Source organism: Callorhinus ursinus, unplaced genomic scaffold (genome assembly GCF_003265705.2).
Source record: "Callorhinus ursinus isolate GAN/ISIS: 27379988/994484 unplaced genomic scaffold, GSC_fseal_2.0 scaffold43, whole genome shotgun sequence".
Classification (NCBI taxonomy): Eukaryota; Metazoa; Chordata; class Mammalia; order Carnivora; family Otariidae; genus Callorhinus; species Callorhinus ursinus.
Genome location: NW_027397105.1, coordinates 11,931,405 through 11,953,893, shown reverse-complemented (window position 1 = coordinate 11,953,893; position 22,489 = coordinate 11,931,405). Strand labels below are relative to the sequence as shown.

Sequence of the window (22,489 nt, the reverse complement as noted above, 5' to 3'; positions counted from 1 at the left end):
ACCCAGCAAAGGGGGGGGGGGGGCGGACAGCAGGGCCTCATCTGGCGCCTGGGGTGGAATGCTCCGAAGGTTATTACCACCCCTGGGGGCCTCAGGCCTCCTGCCTCCGAGCCTTTGCGGCTCCCCCACCTGGCTGCACCTCTGAGCTTTACCTTCCCCGTGGGGCCCTAGCCGCTCAGGCCCTGCCTCCTCCAGTCGCTCCCACCCTGCGGCCCCACTCCACGCTTCCCTGGGTCGTGCTGGTCTCAGGACTTCTCCCAGGGCCCAGGGAAGGTTCTGGGTGCTCCCCTGTTCTCATTCCTTCACACTGAGCGCCTGCCTGTGCCTTGACCACCTGCCAGGTGCCCGAACTCTGTTCCTGCTAGCTCTGCCCTTGCAAAGTTCTGTGGCGCACCAGTTACATCAGCGTGTGACACCCGGGGGCTTGTGATGAGCTGCAGCCCACAGACGGGCCCTCTTCAACTCTGGGGTGTTAAAACTTTTTACTTGGTCGATAACATTTATTAAAACGAGAGACTTCCCTTTTTATTTAAAAAAAAAAAAAAGCTCCGAAGCTCTGGTGCTCTCCTTCCCAAAGCTCTTCTGGAGTTCAGTGAGGCGCCCCCTCACTTTATTTGGGACTGGGGACCCTCAGTGTGCCTCCATCCCCACCTGCTGGCTTCACTCAGGTGCATTACCTGCCAGGCCAGAAGGAGCTTGTTCTCTGTGGAATGAATGAGCGGTTGTGGCGATAAGCACTCCCCCCACCCCCACCCCCACCCCCGCGCCCGCCCGCCCCGCCATGTCCACCCAGTTCTCGCTGCAATCGACGGCTGGTTCTGGATATTTCCATAGGGTTAATGTGACACTGATACATTATTCTTTCAATACATATTTATTGTTCGGGGATATGGGGATAGAGCTGTGAACAAAACCGGCCAAAACGCCTGCTTGGGGAACTGTAGTTCTAAAGAGGAGAGACCAGCCGTAAAGCCAGCGGGCCACGTGGCTTAGGACAAGGAGGTGAGCACGTGATAGAAGTAGGAGAGGAGGCGTGCACGGGGTGCTCTTCCAAGCACAGTGGTCAGGGAGCGGTCCCTGGGAAGGTGACATGAGCAAAGTCCTGTTGGAGCCGAGGGAGTAAGGCGTGCAGAGATCAGAACAATCTTCCCAGCACAGGAAGCAGCCAGACAAGCCCCTAGCTGATGAAGCCACTTCCGCAGGGAAGTCAGGGTCCCTCGGGGCACGCGGGGTGGCCCTCAAGGACAGGCTGGGGTGAGAAGTTGGGCTCTCTCTCTCACCTTTGCCTGCCCTCAGAGCCAGCGGACACACAGATCCTGTCTGATCCACATTGCGTGGCGGCCCGCAAGGCCAGAAACATCTGGGGCTTTGGTGGGAAGGATCACAGAGCAGACCAGGAGCCCCTCCCCGCACCGTGGGTCCCCTCAGATGCCCACGGCAGCCTCTGAGCCAGCCCGTTGACTTGCTGACCTGGGGTCCCTGAATGTGTGGGCCACCAGACCCCAGCCCTCCTAGCTGATGACAACTCAGGAGTCAGGAACCCCCCGCCCCCCTTCTTATCCTCATTTTGACAGCAAGGGGGAGAGGTGGTGATATCTGTTTTGTTGAATGGTGAATAAAATGATCTAAAAACAATTACTGTCCACAAGAGACTGGTAAGTATGGAACTGATAATAGGTGAGTGTCCCCCCGCCCCGGGGGGTGGGGGGCTCTGGAATGCCAACAGCACCATTGCTGCTGAATCCCCTCTTGCTACCCCACAGCTACCCCAGCTGGTCACCTGGACTGCAGGCCCCTCCGTCTTGGACGGCCCAGGTCTGGGGGCCCGTTGACCACCGCATCCCAGAAACCGCGCCGTGGGGCAGTGGGGTGTGGCTGCGGAGCGGGGCTCAGCTTTAGAAGTCAGGCACCCAGGTGGAGATCTGGGTCCTGTTGTCTCTGGGCTGTGGGACTCGCGCAGGTTACTGCTCCTGGAAATGGCGTTGTGGCTTCCTTACTGGGCCTGGGGCTTCCAGAAGCTAGCACAGTCCACGCTCCACACACCCTGTGACGCCCCAGGAGCGGGGCGTTAACATCAGCGTGTGACCCTGAGAACAGGATCTGCACGGGCCTTAGGGGGGGCCTCTGGGGCCTCTGCAGCTGGGGCCTTGGAGGAGACAGCATCGGTGGGCTTGGAGGGGAGGCTTTCCAAATGTCTGGAGAGTCCAGAAGCTTCTGCTCCCCATTCAGACTTCGTCCAAAGAGCCCCGAGATCCCGCCTCATCTGGGGTTCCTGTCCTCAGACACAGAGCCTGGCTGGGGGCCTGCCCCACATCTGGAGAGAGCGCAAGGCGGTCTTCCAGCATCTTGCCCTTCTCACCCCGTAGCTTGCCTCTGAGTATTCGGAACCCCCGGCCCCCGGGTCCTCCCATCCGAGCGAGGCCCTGCAGAGGCATATGCCGGGCTCCCGTGGGGTTCTCCCATGGAGCGTGCGTGGGTACCCATGAATGAGGAGGGGTTCGCGTCAAGTGTGTTGGGGGTGCTGCCCACATGGAGTGGTCTTGAGAGGCCATCCTTTGAGGTGGGGGCTGCCTTGTTCTCTGGGATTCTTTATGCCCCAGGATTGCCCCCCTCTGCCCCAGCAGGGCTCTCCCCTCTAGCTCGGGTCCTTCCCTCCCCACTAGCCCCTAGGCCAAGGACCCTAACCCTTCCCTGGGGCCTGCAGGGACTGAGTTGTTTGTCTCGTGGACTGCTTGGAAGCTCATCCCTTCCCCTATTCAAGCCAGGCCGTTAGGATTCAAAGTAGACCCCACAGGACAGCAGGAAAGCTGGCTAGTGATTTATCATTTTAATCGAGGTTTCCTACTTAGTATTCATCACTCACCCCAGACGGATGGGGAGGTGCAGGGTGGTCCTATCTTCTTCACTCCTCGCTGGACACCCCCGGCCTCCCAAGCCTCCTGCTCCAGGGAACTTTCTCCTTCTTCCTAGTTCCCAGGCCTTGAGTGGGTTGGCTTTTTGCATTTTTCCCTGCAGCTACAAATCAGGAAACCGGGTCATAAAACAACCTTGGATAAGTGGGTAGGATGGAACCAGCAGTCTCACAGCCGCTGCTGGGGAACAGAAAGCTTCCTTCCTCTCTCTTCCTCCGTCTCCCACCCTGCCCCTCTCCCGCCACCCCTCTCCCTCAGGAAAACCTCCAGCCACAGCCTCCCAGCTGGGCTCCACCAGGTCCCCTGTGGGAGCTGCAGCAGCTCTGGCCCATGCTGTGCCCATTTCCCTGGCCCGGGGCACTGGAGGGGCTGTGGGCCCAGGGACAGCAGTTACGGGGTGACAGCAGGTGGCCAGTAACCAGCACTACTCATGAGTGGACCTCCCTGAGGTGGGTCCGGCTCCCGGAATAAGGGGGGGGGGTCCTGGCCTGGTCTTCAGGGCCTCAGAGGCTGCAGAGGGGGCCCTACGCCCTCCCCTTCCAGCACCTTCTTGCTGCCACGCCTTCCTGTAGGTGGGAGTTCTTGGTGTGGGGTCCAGGGAAGCGAACGTGCACCCTCGGTCTGGTCATCCAGCAAAAGGAACTTCACTGTGGGTGGGCTCAAAGGTCAGTCTCTTGCTCTCTGAACCTCACCTTTTTTCTCTGGAAGGGCAGAATAGTCAAAGTGTTAACCCAGCAAACCTGCACAAGAGTGAGCATTCCTGGCCAATGCCAAGGGTCCCCCCCACCCCCCACCCCGTCCTCCCCTGCTCCCTTGGTCCAGGGTCCTGGGAAGACTGCCTTCCAAGAGTTGTCATAAGGGACTTCTGTCCTAAGCATCGTATCTGGTGCCTAGAGGACGCTTAAGGCTGACTTCCTCCCTCCCCTCAGGAACTTCAGAGATCAGGCCTTGACCCAGTGTCCCCAAGACCCAGGTGGGGGAAGCAAGGAGGGGGGAGGCTAGGCTGGACCCGAAGGAGCCCCACGAGGATGTGTTAGGGGGTGCCCTTCTCCCTCCAGCTGAACCCACTGAGGCCAGACCCCGGGTCTGTCCCTCTCTGCCAAAGGGGCCCTTCCTGCTGCCGCCCACCCTGCCTGGTGCCTGCCTCTCTCCCCCTCCTTGTCATGTCCTGGTGCTCTTGAAAAGTAATCATAATCATAATAATTAATAACAACAGAACCTGTGGCAGGCCTGAGGCAGCTCTTAAAGAGGCAGAGCCCCATTTTCTCCTGGCTGAGCTGGCGGACCTTGAGCCCGACTTTGATGCCATGCCTTTGTTCCTGCAACCGTCCCTCTTCCCCCTCCCGCCGCCTGGGGTTGGAGGGTGGTGTTGGGGTGAGCATTTTTGCCTGCGTTCTCCATCAGGCACTGGGCTTCTCGTATTTTAATTGAACTGTCTTTTCTTAGAGATAGATGCTTTCACCGCATCCAGGGCTTGTGTGTATTGGGAAACCTGCCTTTAATACAGCTCGGCTAAATTAAAAGACACAGCAGCTGGACTGATTAAAGGTGGGGGGCGGCGGCGGACACTGGCCATAGCAGTCTCTCTTTTTAAGTAATGTTTCCGGTAATGCATTTTGGAGAATGTGAAGAAAAATAAAAAATAAAAAATAAAGCTGTAGAAATGTTAATGATATCCACAGGACACTCAGCAGGAAATGGGAGCGATCTGGGACTAATAAAAGACGAAATGTAATTTGTGCAGATATACGAGGCGCAGCTCAGCTCCTGTGCCTCCAGAGCAGGCCTGGGTTTGCGCATTCCGGGCTCATAAACACAGGCAGGGGGGGGGGGACGGAGGAGGAGCGCAGTGTCGTGTCCTCTGGAGCAGGGCCTCCTGGGCAGGGCCTGCTGCCGACCCCGCCTGCCAGCCAGTGACACCCTAATAAAAGTGACTTCCACTGCCAGCCGGGTTGTGCGCCTGCTCATTTCCTCTGCCCAAGGGTGGAAGGGGGACGGCCCCTAAGCCTTCTCCGCAGAGCTCAGGAGGCCCAGGGCTGCCTGCCTGGCTGACAGCCACCAGGCCAGAACCAAGTGCCGCCTCCAGCCGCTATGGTCCCGGTGCATCGCGGCAGGCACCTCCTGTGATGTTTGATCCAAGCCGCCAGGGATGGGACTGAAGTGGGTCAGAAGGGCGGGCACATTTCTCCTTGTTGGGGATGCCTGTGAAAAATCCGGGAGGAGGTGGGAGAGGAGGCCGCCGGGCTGTGTTCGTCACAGGGCCTGGTGGGCAGGGGCTCGCCCTGTGGGACGCCGATCCCATCGCTCACAGCAGCCCCGGGCAGGCGCATCTACCCCTGAGTCAGGGTCAGCTGACTGCCGAGCTCAGGGGAGGTGGGCCCCGGGCTGTGCTAACAGGGCTCCTGGGGGCTTCTGGCTGCCCCCGCTCCGCTGGATGGGGCCCCTCCCCTGGCCCCCTCCCTGATCAGCCCCAACATTGAGAAAGGCGTCTAAGGGGGATCTGGGCGGAGAATAGAAGAGTGACTTGGACCTCCTGGGGGAGCTCCCCCCCCCCACATCTCTGTCCTTTCTCACGTCTGTGTGTGTCTCTCTCTCTTCTGTGCCTCTTTATTCCTTTCTGGTCCCTCCTATAACCCTGGAATCTTGTAGCCTTGAACCCCTTCCTCTTTCACCTTGGGAATGGCTGGGAACTGGACTGTCCCCCGGTGCCCTCCTGGGGGCCCGGGCCTTTCTTTCTGCCTCTTGCGCGCCCCCCCCCCCCCCGGGGGGGGGTTTTGGGGGGAAAATCTCCCCCCCCCCCCCCCCCCCCCCCCCCCCCCCCCGGGGCGTCTGGCTAACTGCCAGACTCCTCTTCCTGAGCCTGGAACGTTCCTTGCTCCTCCCCCTCCCTCCTTTGAGGGCTTCTGGGGTGACCTGGCCTCCAGTCAGGGAGACCTTTAGCCTGGACGCTGTTGTGTGAATCCAGTTGCTCTGCCCTGAAGGGCCCACCGCTTCTCCGGGGTCATTTCCTGATCCCAGATCCTGCGCTGGGGCTGGTTAGACCTCGCCAGGGGCCCGAGCCCCTGAAATCATAAACAGATGGGCTCTTGGCCTGGCGTGCCCCGGTGCTGACCCTGTGGAGATGGAGACGGGAGGGGCCGCCAGGGCTGCCTCACGCCCAGCTGTGGGGCGCTCCTCCGTGGCCAAGGGACTGCGGCTCTGTCCCCCATTAGCATGCACTCCCTCACTCTGGGCCACGTAATCTGTTTACGCACCTATGATATCAAAACCAGGAGGCAGGTGCCGCTGTCCTGCGTTACTGGGAGTCGGAGAAGGGGACGCTTTATGCCTAACGTGGCTCCACAGCCCCTAATCAACGTCTGCTAGGAGGAACAGACAGATTCCAGATGGCATGGCCGTGATAGAGGAGGTGCGCGTGTGCGCGTGCTTGCTTGTGTGTGTGTGTGTGTGTGTGTACACGCGCGCCCGCTCTCCGCAGGCCCTGGTGAGTGGCTCCTCTGGGCAGGGGCAGACCTTCCCTGGTCCCCGCATGGCTGGGTCCTGCTCGAACACTGCCGCACTGGGACCCAGCCGGCCCCCCGGGGACCGGAGAGCGGGAAGCGCTCTGCTAAATGGTTCTGCTGGCAGGGAAGTGCTGGGAGTGGTGGGTGGGGTGGAGGGGAGGAGCTGACCCTGAGCAGGGTGGGGTGCCCCCCGCGGGCGCGTGGGGCAGTGGGTCTGCGCCTCGCCTTGCAGCAGCGGTGGCCATCCCGGGCCAGGCCCAGCGGGCCGCGGGGCCGATGTCGGGCTGGGAATTACAGAGCACACCCCCCTGACACAGAAGTTGTCAATATGTGCACAGCTGGTGGGGAGGCTCGGGCAAAGGGGAGACCATTAAGAGCTGCAGGGGAGAGGGCCGGGCGGGAGAGGGGTGGGAGGCGGGCGGCTTTCCGAGGGGAGGGGAAATGGCCCGTCTGAATCCCTCTCCCTCTCCCTCTCCCTCTCCCTCTCCCCCTCCCCTCCCCGCCCTCCCTCTCTCCTTTTCTCTTTTCACAGATAACCAGCCCGAGTCATGCAGTCTTTTCGAGAAAGGTGTGGTTTCCATGGCAAACAACAGAACTACCAGCAGACCTCACAGGAGACATCGCGCCTGGAGAATTACAGGCAGCCGAACCAGGCCGGGCTGAGCTGCGACCGGCAGCGGCTGCTGGCCAAGGACTACTACAGCCCGCAGCCCTACCCGGCCTACGAGGGAGGCGCCAGCACGGCCGCCGGCCCGGCGCGGGGCGGCAAGGGCCTGGCCTCGCAGCAGTCCCTGCAGGGCAGGCCGGCCTTCTCAGGCTACAGCGTGCAGGACAGCAGCGCGTACCCCGGCCGCTACTCGGGCGAGGAGAGCCTGCAGGCCTGGGGGGCCCCCCAGCCGCCACCGCCGCAGCCGCAGCCCCTGCCGGGGGGCGTGGGCAAATATGACGACAGCTTGATGAAAAAGGCGGCGGTACCCCCTGGCAGGCAGTACCCGGAGCAGGGCGCCCAGCTGCCCTTCCGGACTCACTCGCTGCACGTCCAGCAGCAGCTGCCGCAGCCCCAGCAGCCCCTGGCGTACCCCAAGCTGCAAAGGCAGAAGCTGCAGAACGACATGGCCTCGCCGCTGCCCTTCCCGCAGGGCAGCCACTTCCCCCAGCACTCCCAGTCTTTCCCCGCTTCCTCCAGCTACTCCTCCGGCGCCCAGGGCGGCAACGGCGGTGGCCAGGGCGCCCACTCCTATAAGAGTTGCACCGCGCCGTCCGCCCAGCCCCACGACCGGCCGCTAACGGCCAGCGCCACCCTGGCGCCGGGCCCGCGGGTCCAGAACCTTCACGCCTACCAGTCCGGCCGCCTCGGCTACGACCAGCAGAAGCAGCAGCAGGCGGCGCTTCAGAGCCGGCACCACGCGCAGGAGACCCTCCATTACCAAAACCTCGCCAAGTACCAGCACTACGGGCAGCAGGGCCCGGGCTACTGCCAGCCGGACGCGGCCGTCAGGACTCCGGAGCAGTACTACCAGACCTTCAGCCCCAGCTCCGGCCACTCGCCCGCGCGCTCCGTGGGCCGCTCGCCCTCCTACAGCTCCACCCCGTCGCCGCTGATGCCCAACCTAGAGAACTTCCCCTACAACCAGCAGCCACTCGGCGCCGGCGCCTTCCCCGCAGGCATCACGGACCACAGCCACTTCATGCCCCTGCTCAACCCCTCCCCGACCGATGCCGCCGGCTCGGTGGACAGCCAGGCGGGCAACGGCAAGCCGCCGCCGAAGGACAAGCTGCCTGAGAACCTGCTGTCGGACCTCAGCCTGCAGAGCCTCACAGCCCTGACGTCCCAGGTGGAGAACATCTCCAACACAGTGCAGCAGCTGCTACTGTCCAAGGCCGCCGTGCCGCAGAAGAAGGGCACCAAGAACCTGGCGTCCAGGACGCCAGAGCAGCACCGGAGTCAGCACTGCAGCCCCGAGGGCAGCGGCTACTCGGCCGAGGCGGCCGGCACGCCGCTGTCCGAGCCGCCGAGCAGCACGCCGCAGTCCACGCACGCTGAGCCGCCGGACGCCGACTACCTGAGCGGCTCCGAGGACCCGCTGGAGCGCAGCTTCCTCTACTGCAGCCAGGCTCGCGGCAGCCCCGCCAGGGTGCACGGCAACTCCAAGGCCAAGCCCGAGTCGGTGTCCACCTGCTCGGTGACCTCGCCCGACGACATGTCCACCAAGTCCGACGACTCCTTCCAGAGCCTGCACGGCAGCCTGCCACTCGACAGCTTCTCCAAGTTTGTGGCAGCCGAGCGGGACTGCCCGCGGCTCCTGCTCAGCGCCCTGGCGCAGGAGGACCTGGCCTCCGAGATCCTCGGGTTGCAGGAGGCCATCGGCGAGAAGGCCGAGAAGGCCTGGGCCGAGGCGCCTGGCCCGGCCAAGGACGCCAGCAAGCCTCCCTTCTCACTGGAGAACCACAGCGCCTGCCTGGACGCCGTGGCCAAGAACGCATGGCCGCGGCCGGGGGAGCCGGAGGCCCTGCCCGAGGCCCTGCAGCTCGACAAGGGTGGCGGTGCCAAGGACTTCAGCCCGGGGCTCTTCGAAGACCCTTCCGTGGGCTTTGCCACCCCGGACCCCAAGAAGACGGCCGGTCCCCTCGCCTTTAGCCCCAAGACCACGCTCGGGGCCGCCACGCCGGACCCTGCCGCAGCAGCCTTTGACTGCTTCCCGGACACGACCAGCGCCAGCTCGGCGGATGGCGGCAACCCCTTCGCCTGGCCCGAGGAAAACCTGGGCGATGCTTGTCCCCGCTGGGGCCTGCACCCCGGCGAGCTCACCAAGGGCCTGGAGCAGGGCGGGAAGGCCTCCGACGGCGTGGGCAAGGAGAATGCCCACGAGGTTTCGGGCTGCCCGGGCTTCCAGGAGGGGGAGCCGCCCGGGGACAAGGCCGCCGGGCCTCGGGACTCGGCGCAGGAGGCGGCGGGCGGGGTGAAGGAGGAGGTGGGCGGGCTGCTGCAGTGCCCCGAGGTGGGCAAGGCCGACCGCTGGCTGGAGGACAGCCGGCACTGCTGCTCCGCCGCGGACTTCGGGGACCTGCCCCTGCTGCCACCGCCCGGCAGGAAAGAGGACCTGGAGGCAGAGGAGGAGTACTCCTCCCTGTGTGAGCTCCTGGGCAGCCCCGAGCAGAGGCCCGGCCTGCCGGACCCGCTGTCGCCGAAGGCCCCCCTGCTGTGCACCAAGGAGGAGGTGGAAGAGGTGCTGGACACCAAGACCGGCTGGGGCTCCCCGTGCCACCTGTCCGGCGATTCCGTCATCTTGCTGGGCCCCACTGTGGGCGCCGAGTCAAAGGTCCAGAGCTGGTTTGAGTCCTCCCTGTCCCACATGAAGCCGGGCGAAGGAGGCCCCGACGGGGTGCTGGCGCCTGGGGACTCTGCCACGCTGGCCCCAGATGCCTCCCTGGCACAGAAGCCCAACAAGCCGGCCGTGCCCGAGGCGCCCATTGCTAAGAAGGAGCCCGTGCCACGCGGCAAAAGCTTACGGAGCCGGCGGGTGCACCGGGGGCTGCCGGAGGCTGAGGACTCCCCATGCCGGGCGCCCGTGCTGCCCAAGGACCTCTTGCTCCCCGAATCCTGCACGGGGCCCCCGCAGGGACAGATGGAAGGAGCGGGAGCCCCAGGCCGGGGGGCCTCAGAAGGGCTCCCCAGGATGTGCACGCGCTCCTTCACGGCCCTGAGCGAGCCCCGCACGCCTGGACCCCCAGGCCTGACCACCACCCCCGCCCCCCCGGACAAACTGGGGGGCAAGCAGCGAGCCGCCTTCAAGTCCGGCAAGCGGGTGGGCAAGCCGTCACCCAAGGCGGCCTCCAGCCCCAGTAACCCGGCCGCCCTGCCCGTGGCCTCGGACAGCAGCCCCATGGGCTCCAAGACCAAGGAGACAGACTCGCCCGGCACCCCGGGCAAGGACCAGCGCTCTATGATCCTGCGGTCCCGCACGAAAACCCAGGAGGCGTTCCACTCCAAGAGGCGGCGGCCCTCGGAGAGCCGCCTCCCCAACTGCCGTGCCGCCAAGAAGCTGCTGGCCAACAACCACCTGCCTGCCTCGTTCAAGGTCTCCGGCAGCCCCCAGAAGGAGGGCAGGGCCAGCCAGCGGGCCCGGGTCCCCAAGCCGGGCGCAGGCAGCAAGCTCTCTGACCGGCCCCTCCACGCGCTCAAGAGGAAGTCGGCCTTCCTGGCGCCCGTCCCCACCAAGAAGCGGAACCTGGTTCTACGGAGCGGCAGCGGGGAGGATGTGAAGGAGGAGGGAGCCGAGGACCCCTCCACCCTCTTCAAGAGGGTCTCTTCGCCCAAGAAGGCCAAGCCCGCCAAGGGCAACAGCGGCGAGCCTGCCGTGAAGCCCCCGCCCCCAGAGACCCCCGATGCCTGCCTGAAGCTCGCCTCACGGGCGGCCTTCCAGGGGGCCATGAAGACCAAGGTGCTTCCACCCCGGAAAGGCAGGGGCCTGAAGCTGGAGGCCATTGTGCAGAAGATCACCTCGCCCAGCCTGAAGAAGTTTGCGTGCAAGGCGCCGGGGGCCCCTCCCGGTAACCCTCTGAGCCCCTCTCTCCCTGAGAAGGACCGTGGGCTGAAGAGTGCGGGCGGCAGCCCAGTTGGGGCAGGAGAAGGTCTCTTAAATGTGGGCCCCGGGCAGAAGCTCCCCGCAGCTCCGGGGGCCGACCCCTTATGCAGAAATCCGACCAACAGATCCTTAAAAGGCAAACTCCTAAACAGTAAGAAACTGTCCTCGACTGACTGTTTCAAAACTGAGGCCTTCACATCGCCCGAGGCCCTGCTGCCCGGGGAGACTGCCCTGGCGCCTAAGAAGAGAAGCCGGAAAGGCAGGGCTGGAGCCCTCGGACTCCCCAGAGGTCCCCTGGAGAAGCGGCCCCATCTAGGCCCGGCTCTGCTCCTGACCCCCCGAGACAGGGCCAGTGGCACTCAGGGGGGCGGTGAGGACAGCTCTGGTGGAGGAGGCAAGAAGCCAAAGACAGAGGAGCTGGGCCTGGCCTCCCAGTCCCCTGAAGGCCGGCCCTGCCAGGCCCAGACGAGGGCACAGAAGCAGCCGGGCCACACCAACTACAGCAGCTATTCCAAGCGAAAGCGCCTCACCCGGGGCCGGGCCAAGAACTCCACCTCCTCACCCTGTAAGGGGCGTGCCAAGCGGCGGCGGCAGCAGCAGGTGCTGCCCCTGGATCCCGCCGAGCCTGAAATCCGCCTCAAGTACATTTCCTCGTGCAAGCGGCTTCGGGCAGACAGCCGCACCCCGGCCTTCTCGCCCTTTGTGCGGGTGGAGAAGCGAGACGCGTTCACCACCATATGCACTGTGGTCAACTCCCCTGGGGAGGAGCCCAAGCCCCACAGGAAGCCTTCCTCCTCCGCCTCCTCTTCCTCGTCCTCATGCTCATTCTCCTTGGACGCGACCGGGGCCTCCTTGGCCACGCTCCCTGGAGGCTCTGTCCTGCAGCCACGGCCCTCCCTGCCCCTCTCCTCCACCATGCATCTGGGGCCCGTGGTCTCCAAGGCCCTGAGTACCTCTTGCCTTGTTTGCTGCCTCTGCCAAAACCCGGCCAACTTCAAGGACCTCGGGGACCTCTGTGGGCCCTACTACCCCGAACACTGCCTCCCCAAAAAGAAGCCAAAACTCAAGGAGAAGGTGCGGCCGGAGGGCACCTGCGAGGAGGTCTCGCTGCCCCTCGAGAGAACACTCAAAGACCTCGAGTGCGCAGCCGCTGTTGCCACTGGCAAGCCCCCGAGGCCCGAGGGCCCGGCCGACCCCGGCAAGCAGGGCTCGCTGCGCACCAGCGCCCGGGGCCTGTCCCGGCGGCTGCAGAGCTGTTACTGCTGTGACAGTCGGGGGGACGGTGGCGAGGAGGCGGCCCCGGCTGACAAGAGCCGCAAGCATGAGTGCAGCAAGGAGCCACCGGCCGAGCCTGGCGGGGACACCCAGGAACACTGGGTGCACGAGGCCTGCGCCGTGTGGACGGCCGGGGTCTACCTGGTAGCCGGGAAGCTCTTTGGGCTGCAGGAGGCCATGAAGGTGGCCGTGGACATGGTAAGAGGCCAGCCCGGCTGGGGCGGGGAGCCCGGGGTGCACAGGACAGGCAGGCGGGCAGGCCACTGGGAAGCCCCCCCCCCCCCCCCATCTTTGCCGGCGCCATGGTTTGGGCCAAACCTGCCTGCCGTCACCAATTCCTCTCCGGGGAGTTTTGGGGTGGAGTTGAGGCCGAGGCAGGACACGCTCACCCACCCCGGTCCCCGACTTGCCCGGCCCAGCCCGGCACGCGGCACCTTCCTGCTCTTCCTGCTCCAGGTTCCCCCCCACCCCCCCCACCCCCCCGTCCCGGCACCTACCTGTCCCCTTGGGCTCTGGGAAGGAGCCTCTCCACACATGGTGGGTCGGCACGTGTCCCCTCGGGCAGGGTGGTCTGGGGACCTCTCCGCAACGGTCATAACGTGCTCCTGGAGGACCTCCAGTCCCTGAGGTCTGTGAGCAGGAACTCAGGCTGCCTTCTCGGTTCAGATCCCAGCACGGCCCATCCCTCCCCGTGGGACTCGGGGCCTGGGGCTTCGCCCCTCCGTACCCCCGTGTCTTCATGGCCGGCGTGGGCCACGCAGCAGGGCTGTGAGGGCTGAGTGAGTCCGTGCCCGTGAAGCCACCAGGCCTGTCTGAGCGCCCGCCGACGGCCCCCTGCGAGGACAAGGGACGTCGGCCGGGGCCTCGGCTCACCAGCAGTGTTCCTACCACTCCAGCTACCAGGGCTTCCTGCTCCTCGCGCTCCCTTCTGAGGGGTGCAGGAGGCCAGAGTGAGCAGGCAGCTAGACGGGGTGCCGGGGTCAGCAGTCTCTTCCCGGGGCCTGTGCTCTTGCCTGCCTCCCCCCGACACGCGCACACACGCGCTCACACACATGCACACACACGCACACACGCACACGGACAGCCACACCTGGGATGCAAACCTCCTGTGCCCAAGGGCCTCGGCCTCACCTGGGTTCCTGCACCCACCTTCCACTGCCGCGGGGCATGGTGGGAGACCTCTGCAGGCCCAGACATCCTGCCCAGGGGCCTGCAACCTGACTGAGGAAACCCCACCTCCAACAGGACACCTGCACTTTCCGTGCTCCTCCCTCCCTCCCTCCCTCTCTCTCTGTCTCTGTCTCTCTCTCTGTCACTGGCTCTTGGCTCCTTCCCAGCCATCCTGAAATAGGCTCAAGTCTCTTCCATCATTAAAAAGTAATACCCTCAGATCACCAATCCCCTCCTCTGACACCCACGCCCCACCAGGCCCCCCCCATCCAGGCCTCCCCTGCCTCCACGACTCTGGGCCAGGCTGTGCTGCTTCTCCATCCTTCTCTGAGCTGGGGCCCGATCCAGTCTTTTCCATGGTGGTGGGCTAATCAAACACGGGCTGAGCCTGTCCCGGGAGCTCTGGTCTCGCCTCATGGACCTGCACTAAAGTCCTGCTGGACTGACAAGGAAGCTGGGGGTCAGAGTGGCACCCTGCTTCCCTGCTGTCACACAGCTCTTGAGCACTGGGCTGGAATTACGCCAGTCTCCGCCCGCTGCGCCCTATGCCCAAAATGGTCTGCTGGCCTCCTGCCACTGGGGGCATCCCTGGGAAGGTCAGGCCGGGGGCGGGGGGGCGGTGCTGGGGGGGTTAGGACACACACCAGCAGGCCTTCGCTGCTCCCCAGCCGCATCTTCCTACCTCCCCCAAGTCAGCTCAGATGGGGTCTAAAAGGCCTCCCTGCCTCCGATGGCCCTGGGCCAGGCCCGAGCTGGCAGCCGGGCTGAGCCTCACAGGGGCCCACCAAAGCAGCGTCCCCCCACCAGACGCTCAGAACACTCTGGAGAGACGGCCAGGCTCTGAGACTTTGAGGGTCCCAGCTCCACGCCCTCACCTCCTGCAGCCTAGGCCTCCTGTCCCGGGCCAAGACCTCTTACTGCCTTGGCTCCCTCGGAGACACACAGACCCGGGTTCAAACCTCAGCTCTGCTGACTGAGGTCTGTGACCCCAGCAAGTCACTGCCCTCTGGGAGCTTCAGAAGGCCCCAGCATGCCTGTTGGTACCTTGGCCTCAGTCTCGCTCTCGGGGGGGGCGGAAGTTCTGTGGGGGCCCCTCAGGGATAGCCCTCTTTCTTCTCCGACCCCTCCCTAGGACCCCCACACAAACTGTTGTCCCTCAGCCCTCCCATGCCCACCTCCCAGGACCTCAGTTTCTCAGTCTGCCCAGAACCACTGCAGACCCCACGTCCTATCCAGGTGAGGCCTGGCCATGGATGCCAAGGATGGGGGCATGCACCTCTCACTGGGTGTTACTTGGAAGCTGCTAGCAAGGGCTCAGACCCCAGTTTGGGCCCCCCCCCCCACCAACCTGGGATCCTTTGGCAGGTTCACAAGCCCTGCTGGGGGAGCAGGGGGTCAGAGCTCGGTTGCTAGGCTCAGAAGGGCCCAACACCTCTGTCTCTCTGTACCTCGGTTTCTTCGTGTCTGGAACGCCGCTCATCAGTTTTTTTGGGGGGGGGCGGGCCTCAGTGCAGGCGCCGCCCCTCTGGCTGTTCCCCTTTAACCAACAAAACACCTGAGGGCCTGGCCCTGGTCTGGGCCCCCCTTCTGCTCCGTCACCTCTTTGTGGGTCAGAAATTGAGGCACTGTTTGGGTCCCACAGCCCCAGGAGATCTCAGCCTTGACCGGAAGGCAACTGCCCATCTGAAGGCATGTATGGAAACCTGATGTTCCAGAACATACCCAGCCCATCTCCCTGTACCTACCCCCTCCCAGCTTGATGCCGCAGGGAGCCTTCCCAGGCCTTATTCCCCAGGAAGGTGGGAGAAGACTTTCTCGCTCCTGGTCTCTCCCAGTTGCTGCAGGTGGGGTCCCTCTCTCAGTCGTGGACGTGGGATGGAGCCCACCCCTGGCCCCGAGCAGTACGGGGAGATTTTTGCCAGCTCAAAGCCCAGCTCAGCTACTTGGGAGCTGTGTGCCCTCAGGCAGGTTACTCAGCCTCTCTGAGCTCTCCTCGGCAACCTGGGTAGAATTATGATAATACCAACATCATAAGGTTATGAGGTGGCTGCTTCCAGGCCCACGGGGCGCCGCATGAGTGACCCGTCCCGGTGGCTTAGCGCTGGGGCCTGGGCCTACCACTGCTCTGCTTCCCCGTGGTATGTACTCCCCGACTGGTAGAGCGGGGCTGTAGTTCTGGAGTCTGCGGGACTTGGGGCCCAGCCTGTCCCTCTCCAGGCTGCAGAGCTTCTCTTGCTCTTCAGAGGGCCTTCTTGGAGTGGCCCAGCTGTCCCGGCCACGTCCCTCTTCGGACAGCTGGGCCAGGTGTGGGACACCGCGTGCATCTAAAGCAACTCTGCCTGTCCCCTCCTCTGTGCACCTGGGCAGCGGGGGGCGGGGGCCCTCGGAGGGTGGGACAGGTCCATTCTGGGCTCCGTGCTCGTGTGGCTGCCAGACAGGGTAGAAAACGATGCTTATCGCCTTCACGCTCGCCTGGAGTGGAGGCCTCAGTTTCACCGTCTAGAAAATGGGGTTCATGACAGTCCCCCCCCCCCGCCCCTGTCCAGGGCGGCTGAGAGGAGCCAGTGGGTAAGGACACGCCCCGTGCCCTGCGCACCGAAGCCCTGCTCAGCACCAGCCGGTAGCCACACCCACAGCAGCCTCACCGCTTCTTGTCGTCTGCTGGGCACGCGGTGTCTCCCGTGTGATTTTCACACGACTGGCCTGTAGCGGGGCGGGGGGCCCGTCCCTCCTCGCCCAGGTGGGGCCTGGAGACTTTGGATGACCGGCTGAGGTCACCCAGCGCAGAATGGCAGAGCTGGGATGCGAACCCATGAGGTTCGACATTTATCCTGCTTGGGGTTCGACAGGCCCCTGCCCCAAGAGGGTCCCCTCATCCGAGCCCGGGGCTGCCACAGAATCAGCCCCCGGGCCACCTGCAACCTCCTTCCAACTGATTTCGGGGCGGGGGGAGGTGGGGTCCGTGAGGGGCCCACTGCAGACTCACCCCAGCTTCCCTCTCTCCTCGCCAGACCTGTTCCAGCTGCCAGGAAGCCGGGGCCACCATCGGGTGCTGCCACAAAGGATGTACCCACACGTACCATTACCCGTGTGCCACGGATGCAGGTAAGAGCCAGCCCCAGGGGACAGGGAGGCCCCGGAGGCCTGGAGGCAGGATCAGGCCTCCCCTGCACTCCCCCCCCCCCCTGCCCCCCCCCCCCCCCCCGCCGCCTGCTCCCAGGGCGGCAGCAGCCCCAGCTGAGCCACCCGCAGGAGCACACACAGGACTGAGTGGGGACAGTTCCTTCGCCAGGGCTGGAATGCGAGCACGAGCTGCACCCCCTCCTTCTGCGGGGATTAATTCACACCCACTCCCCACCAGGCCCGGAGTCAGGCCCTGGCTCTGTCCCCATTTGCATCTTTACAGATAGGCTGCCTTCCCCAGGCCACACACAGCAGCACGGACAGACTTTGCCTGTCTGGCTCCACATCCCGTGCTCGCTCGCTCGCTCTCAGCGCAGTACTGTCCAGCCCCCTGGGGCCTCCCTGTGAGTGGGACAGACAGGAAAAGCATGATCCTTGCCCAAAGTTACGGAGACCAGATACGGTGGAGAGAGTGTGTGCCGTGGGAGAGATTCATCCTGTCTGAGCTGGGAGGGAATGCAGGAGGACTCCCTGGAGGAGGTGGCATTGGCGCCAGGCCCCACAAGGTCAGGGGAGGTGCGCAGCAGCTGGTTAGTGGCTTGGAGCAATACAGGTTCTGTTCTGAATGAAGTCTCCGGAGGATTCCCCACATAATAGGGATGTCTGTAGAGCCCCGGGGATTGCCACAGGAGGAGGAGACTCTTGACTCAGTGAGAAGGGGCTTGCAGAGACCTCAATGGCGCTGAGTGCACAGGCCTTAGGGGAGGGGCAGGGAGAGGGAGGTGCGGAGCCAGCGGCCAACTTCCCCGTGTTGGGAGACAGGTGTGAGGCCAGCCAGGGGTGTGCTGAGGGCTATGCCCGCTCGCGGACCCCCGCACCACTCACTGGTGGCGGGAGGGGGACGGCCGTGGTCGGCTGTCCGGTCAGCTCTGCCCTGCTCCATGCAGGCTCTCCCGCCCAGCGGGCCCGGGCCCCCCACAGTTGACCCCACCAAGTCCCCCAGGCTGCCCAGATTCACAGGCTGGGGCCTCTTCTGCATGGGCGGAACTACGGAGCCACCTTGCCGAGGCTGGCGGCCCAGGGAGGGCGCTTGGAGCAAAACTCTTGGCCATCTGTCCATGACACGTGGCTGCTTCCCTGTGCACAGGTTGGGGAGCTGTCCCCAGCCGGGCTCAGGACAGAGAGACCCACTGGCCGTCAGCCCAAGGGGTCGTCAGATCGCAGGAGGGGGCCGCATGGGGGGAGTGGGCGCCAGCATTTCACAGCTGCGGGGGGCGGGGGCGACAGCCAAAGAAGCTGGGAGAACAAGTGAGCCCGGAGGCCAGAAGGGCGGGCTGGCCGGGGCACCTCTGGCCAGGCAGGAGGGGTGGAGGGCAGAGGACCTGAGGCAGGGGGCTGGGCAGGCCATCCGGCGTTTGGCAGACGGGAGCCCCGGGCCTCCGTGTGCACCATGCACCTACCCAGGCCCCGGGTCTCCAGGTGTCGGCTCTCGGGCCGCAGGGCACCGGGGCTGCCCCCCTCTGCCCTTCCCTGCTGCCCTGGCCCACTAACCCTGTGCGTTCAACCCCATTAACGAGCACCTCCCTGGGGCTAAGTGACTCGAAATTGCTGGCAGAAGCCAGCGCACCACGGGTCCTGTCTGAGCCTTTCCACACTCAGGCTGCGGGGGGCCCGGGGTCCCCAGGTGCAGACACCAAGAGAGGCACCAAGAACCAATGACCCGGCTCCTTCCTTATGGTCCCCCTCTGCATGTCCAGGGGCGGGGCATGCCGGGGGGTGGCTGAGCAAGCTGGTTTGGGACGTGGTGACCTCCTGCCCTTCACTTGCGGAGACCCCATCCCTTGACCGTCAGGCCTGCAGTGGGATGTGGGGCGGGGAGGACACCCCGTGTGCAGCCGGCCTGGGGTATGAGCTCAGTGCTCTTTGGAAGGCGTGCGTTCAGTTGCAGAACCGTGTCTCGCTTGCCTGAGCAGAGGGAAGACGACACACTGAGGATCTCCCCCCAGACGCTGGCTCCGAGTGCAGAAACTCAGGGGCACTTTGCAGCCTGAGTTTGCAGCTTCTGGCCGGGGCTGGTCGGAAAAAAAGGGGAGCCAGCTGCAGGCCTGGAGCCTTCCCAACCCTGCTCTCGGGCCTGCGGATCTGCCCTTGCCTCCCCGCCCTGCCTACCAGCCACCACGCTGTCGCGATGCCACGGCACAGAGCCACAGCGTGAGCAGGAGGAATGTGCTGGAAGGAGAGGACTTGCTTGGCCAGCTCAGGCCTCCGGCTATTTATGGGTTTGGGGTTTGTTCAGAACAATGGCCATCGGGGCATGGGAGGGAGGGGGGTGAGCCCAGAAGGGGACTGGGTGTTGTGAACGGGGACTCCTGGGGGAGAAGCCAGGGCCTCCGTAGGTGAGAGCGGGCAGTGGAGTGAGGACTTGCTGAGATGCCAGTGCACCCCTGGGCTGAGGCGGGCAGCAGGAACCAGCCATGCTCAGCCATCCTCTGTCCCCCCAGGGTGGCCAGTGCTGTGGGCACCCAAATACCTGCTGGGATTCACCCAGATCCAAGACCTCAGTCTTCCCCCTGGCCCCAGACTCAGGTCTGCCTCCCCTTCAAGGCCCCCACAAGGACAAGCCCATATCCTGAGTGCCTGCTCTGAGCCACGCACGTGCAGGTGGCTTATATACATTGCCCTCATCAGTCCCCATGATAGAGACAGACACGGTAGGTGGCATAAGGTCCGTTTTACAGATGTGGACACCGAGGCTCAAAGAAGCAGCTGATACTTGAATCCAGACCTGGGACCGCACCACCCAGTCCATTAGCCCGCTCGTTATCAAGGCCTTCTCGAGGCTGGGCCTGCATCCAGGGAAGAGGGCAAGCGGCCACACGGAGCTTGCCTTCCAGTGGGGCAGAGACCATGAGCAAGTCACCGGTATTTAGACCACTAGGAGGAAGTGACAAGTGTGGCCAAGCGAAGTGAAGCAGGGGCAGGGGAGAGACGGGCATAGGGGGTCTCTGCCATAGCCAGGGAGTCAGGGAAGTCCTCCCGAGTGACAAGAAGGCCTTCCAGGTGGGGGGCAGAACAGGGACACACGGGCCAGTAGGGCTGGAGGCAGATGGAGGCCAGTTCAGCCGGGATGGAGTTTAGACCCTGGAGAATCTCAAGCAGGGTCTGCTCTACTTTTTGCAAAGAAGCCCCGTAGCCTAGGGTCTCAGGGGCGCTAGGTCCCCCTCCCTGCCTGGCCCCCTGACGAGGCACCAGCAGCCATCCTAACCACCCACACTTCTTTTTGGTGGCAGGTTGCATATTCATCGAAGAGAACTTTTCTTTGAAGTGTCCCAAACATAAGGTAGGTAACCCGCAAGCCTTCCCTGGAGGGGAGCCCCTCCCCTCTCCCCACCCCTTGCCCTGTGGACCCTCAGCAGGGCCCAGGCCCCACCTGTCCGCCTCCAAAACCTTATTATTCGAGGTGTATCTGCAGCCTTTGGGGCAGGTAGGCACACGCTGGTCATAAAGACCGCCTTATAACGAGACAGGTCCTGAAGGAGGGAGCCATCCCAGGTGGGCGACAGGAAGGGCAGGCAGGGGCACAGGACGATGGGCGCGGAGGGAGGTGACGGTGGCAGAGTGGGGGTAGAGAAATGTTAAGGCCTAAGGTGAGGCCGGGGGTTCTGCAGGGGAGGCTCCGGCCCCCGGCGCGCGGTGCGAGCAGTGCGGGCAAGGGCGGAGCCTCTCGCGGGGGGCGGGGCCACGCCGGGAGGGGCGGGGCCGGGATTTATTAGTCCCTAGCACGTGTCCACCGCCGGCAATGACGGGCGCTCGGGCGTCTCTTCTCCTGCAGAGGCTGCCGTTGTAATCCACCCCAGCGGCCGGAGAAGCCGCCGAAGCCCGCCTGCCCGCCCGCCGCCGAAGGAGAGGAGCCGCCTGCGCAGCCCCCGGGCCTTTGAGCTGCTCCCCGCGCGGGTCCAGAGCCGATCCTTGATCCGGACTCCGGATCTTGGATCTGGCCGCCTAGGGCTGAAACTTGCGGTCCCGGGTTGGGAAGAAAACACGTTCCGGAGCCGCCTGCTCCCGGAACAGGACGACACAGGACGTTCCCGCCCACACCCCCCAGGGCCAGGCTTGGAGAGGGGGAGCCCGCGGAGCGGCCAGACTCCCTGGGGCACCAAGGCCCCGGCGGGGATTGGAGACGCCTTTAGCCTGGGGACACGCTTCTCCCCCTGGTAGTTCCAAGAGGACGTGGCACACATTCCACGTGGGTGCTGCCGCCGCCGCAGCCGGCGTGGCTTGCAGCTAGGGGCCCTGGGGGTGGGGGTGGGGGTCCAAAGGGCCCTGGAAGTGGCCAGGGCGGCTCCAGGCTCCGAGGCGGGGGGGCTGGGGGTGGGGGTAGGGAGGGAGCCGAAGCCTTGCTGGAGAGGACTAGGCCGGCGGGGTAGGAGGCCGGAGGCTTTGGAAGGATCCTTTCGAATCGTGTCCTAGTGCCCTTCCCACCCACCCAGCCTCGGCCAACACTTTCGAGCGGTTTGGGGCAGGGCCTGGGGAGTCCGGGACCCATGCTCAGGGGATGCGGGCTCCCCGGGTGTGGGCGGGACTGGCCCCCGCCCTTTGGCCTCTGTCGTCCCCTTTCCAGTCCTCCGCCCCACCCCTGGAGCGCCGCCTGGGAAGGCAAAGGAAGGGAGTGGCGACCAGAGCGCACCTCCGGTGGATGCGTGACCGTCCCTGTGCACGACCACCCGTCTCCAGGGACAGCAGCGCCCACCCGGCACGGGAGCAGAGACAGCGCTAGATTCGTGTACAAACCTGTGTACCCCTCTATATATATGTTACATAGAATGTATATATGTTGGGAACATGCTCGCTTCTCCCGTGTGTCGCCGCCGCCGTGCGTCGTGCGTCCCTCAGCACGGGGCCCTTGCCGGGAAGGGGGCTACGACGATGCCCGCCCTCCCGGCGCAGCCACCACCGGCCCAAGCCAGTCCCCGCCAGTCCGTCCGCCTGTCCGTCTGTGTCCTCAGCTCTGTCCACGCTTCGATAGGCCTGACGCAGCCCCCACACTGGGGCCGCCCTAGCAACTTCCTGTACATATGACTGTAAAATGGTAAACGTGTGTATTATATCTGGCCTCGTTATATAGTGTATATATATGTATACATATACATATATATAATATATATGAAGACTGTAAATGTTAAGACGACTAGTGTTCTTATTAGTATATTGCTTCACACTGAAGATTGTGTGTATCGAGCTGTTTCTAAAAGATGTTTATTTTCCTTAAGAGTAAAAAACAGTCATTGCATTCAGAAAAAAAAAAGTCAATAAAGATACAACGATTGTTTTGGAAGTTTGCAGCCCGTGGATTCTAACCAGATTCCGCTGGGAGAGGGGGCCAGGCCTGGGGGGGGGGGGGATGGAGAGGAAGGCTCGGCGGGACACCCATGGACAGGCAAGGGTTCTAGTCGGTACCGTAAGGGCGGGAACGGGAGACAAGCCCCTGCTGCGTAGACATCCACCCAGCCACCCCACACCCCACGCGGCCTCAGGGTCTCAGGTTATGATGGGGGCCGGAGACTTCCCCAAGTTTGGGAGAGGGAGAACCCGCGAAGGGGTAGGGGAGGTGAGACGAACAGCCCAAACAGCGATACGGCTGTAGCTCCCATCACAACAGATCCTTAAGGACACGGAGTCACCCTCTCATGTCACCCTGGCAACTGATAGGGGTAGAAGCAGAGAGAAAGGGACAGCTGAGACCACAACAGCCCTTAAGGATTAAGGGTTGATACAGCCCAACCATGTGGCACGGAAATTGGTGGAATCCAGGTCACCTGGAGGTCACAGCGACAGGTCTCCCACAGCGACAAGCCTCCCACATCGAATGGGAAATTTTGGTCTCAGGACCGATGGGAGAGGGAAACCTTTGGGTGCTGGG

At 64.0% G+C, this 22,489-nt stretch overlaps 1 protein-coding gene across 7 annotated transcripts in view; it reads left to right on the top strand.

Moving 5' to 3' along the window:
- The window catches only part of RAI1 (retinoic acid induced 1), a 118,205-nt gene extending 96,301 nt beyond the window's left edge, over positions 1–21,904 (top strand). For 6 of the 7 annotated variants that reach the window (XR_012375034.1, XR_012375035.1, XR_012375037.1 and 3 more), the window contains 4 exons: positions 6,948–12,474; positions 16,458–16,551; positions 18,543–19,909; positions 20,402–21,904. Coding sequence is in view for 1 of the 7 variants with exons in the window: in XM_025864403.2 (XP_025720188.2) it covers positions 6,964–12,474; positions 16,458–16,551; positions 19,860–19,909; positions 20,402–20,416 (5,670 nt within the window). In the remaining 6 variants the exon portion in view is untranslated. The remainder of the gene's footprint in view (positions 1–6,947; positions 12,475–16,457; positions 16,552–18,542; positions 19,910–20,401) is intronic. The other variant, XM_025864403.2, reaches the window with a different exon arrangement.
- Positions 21,905–22,489: the final 585 nt, after the last annotated feature.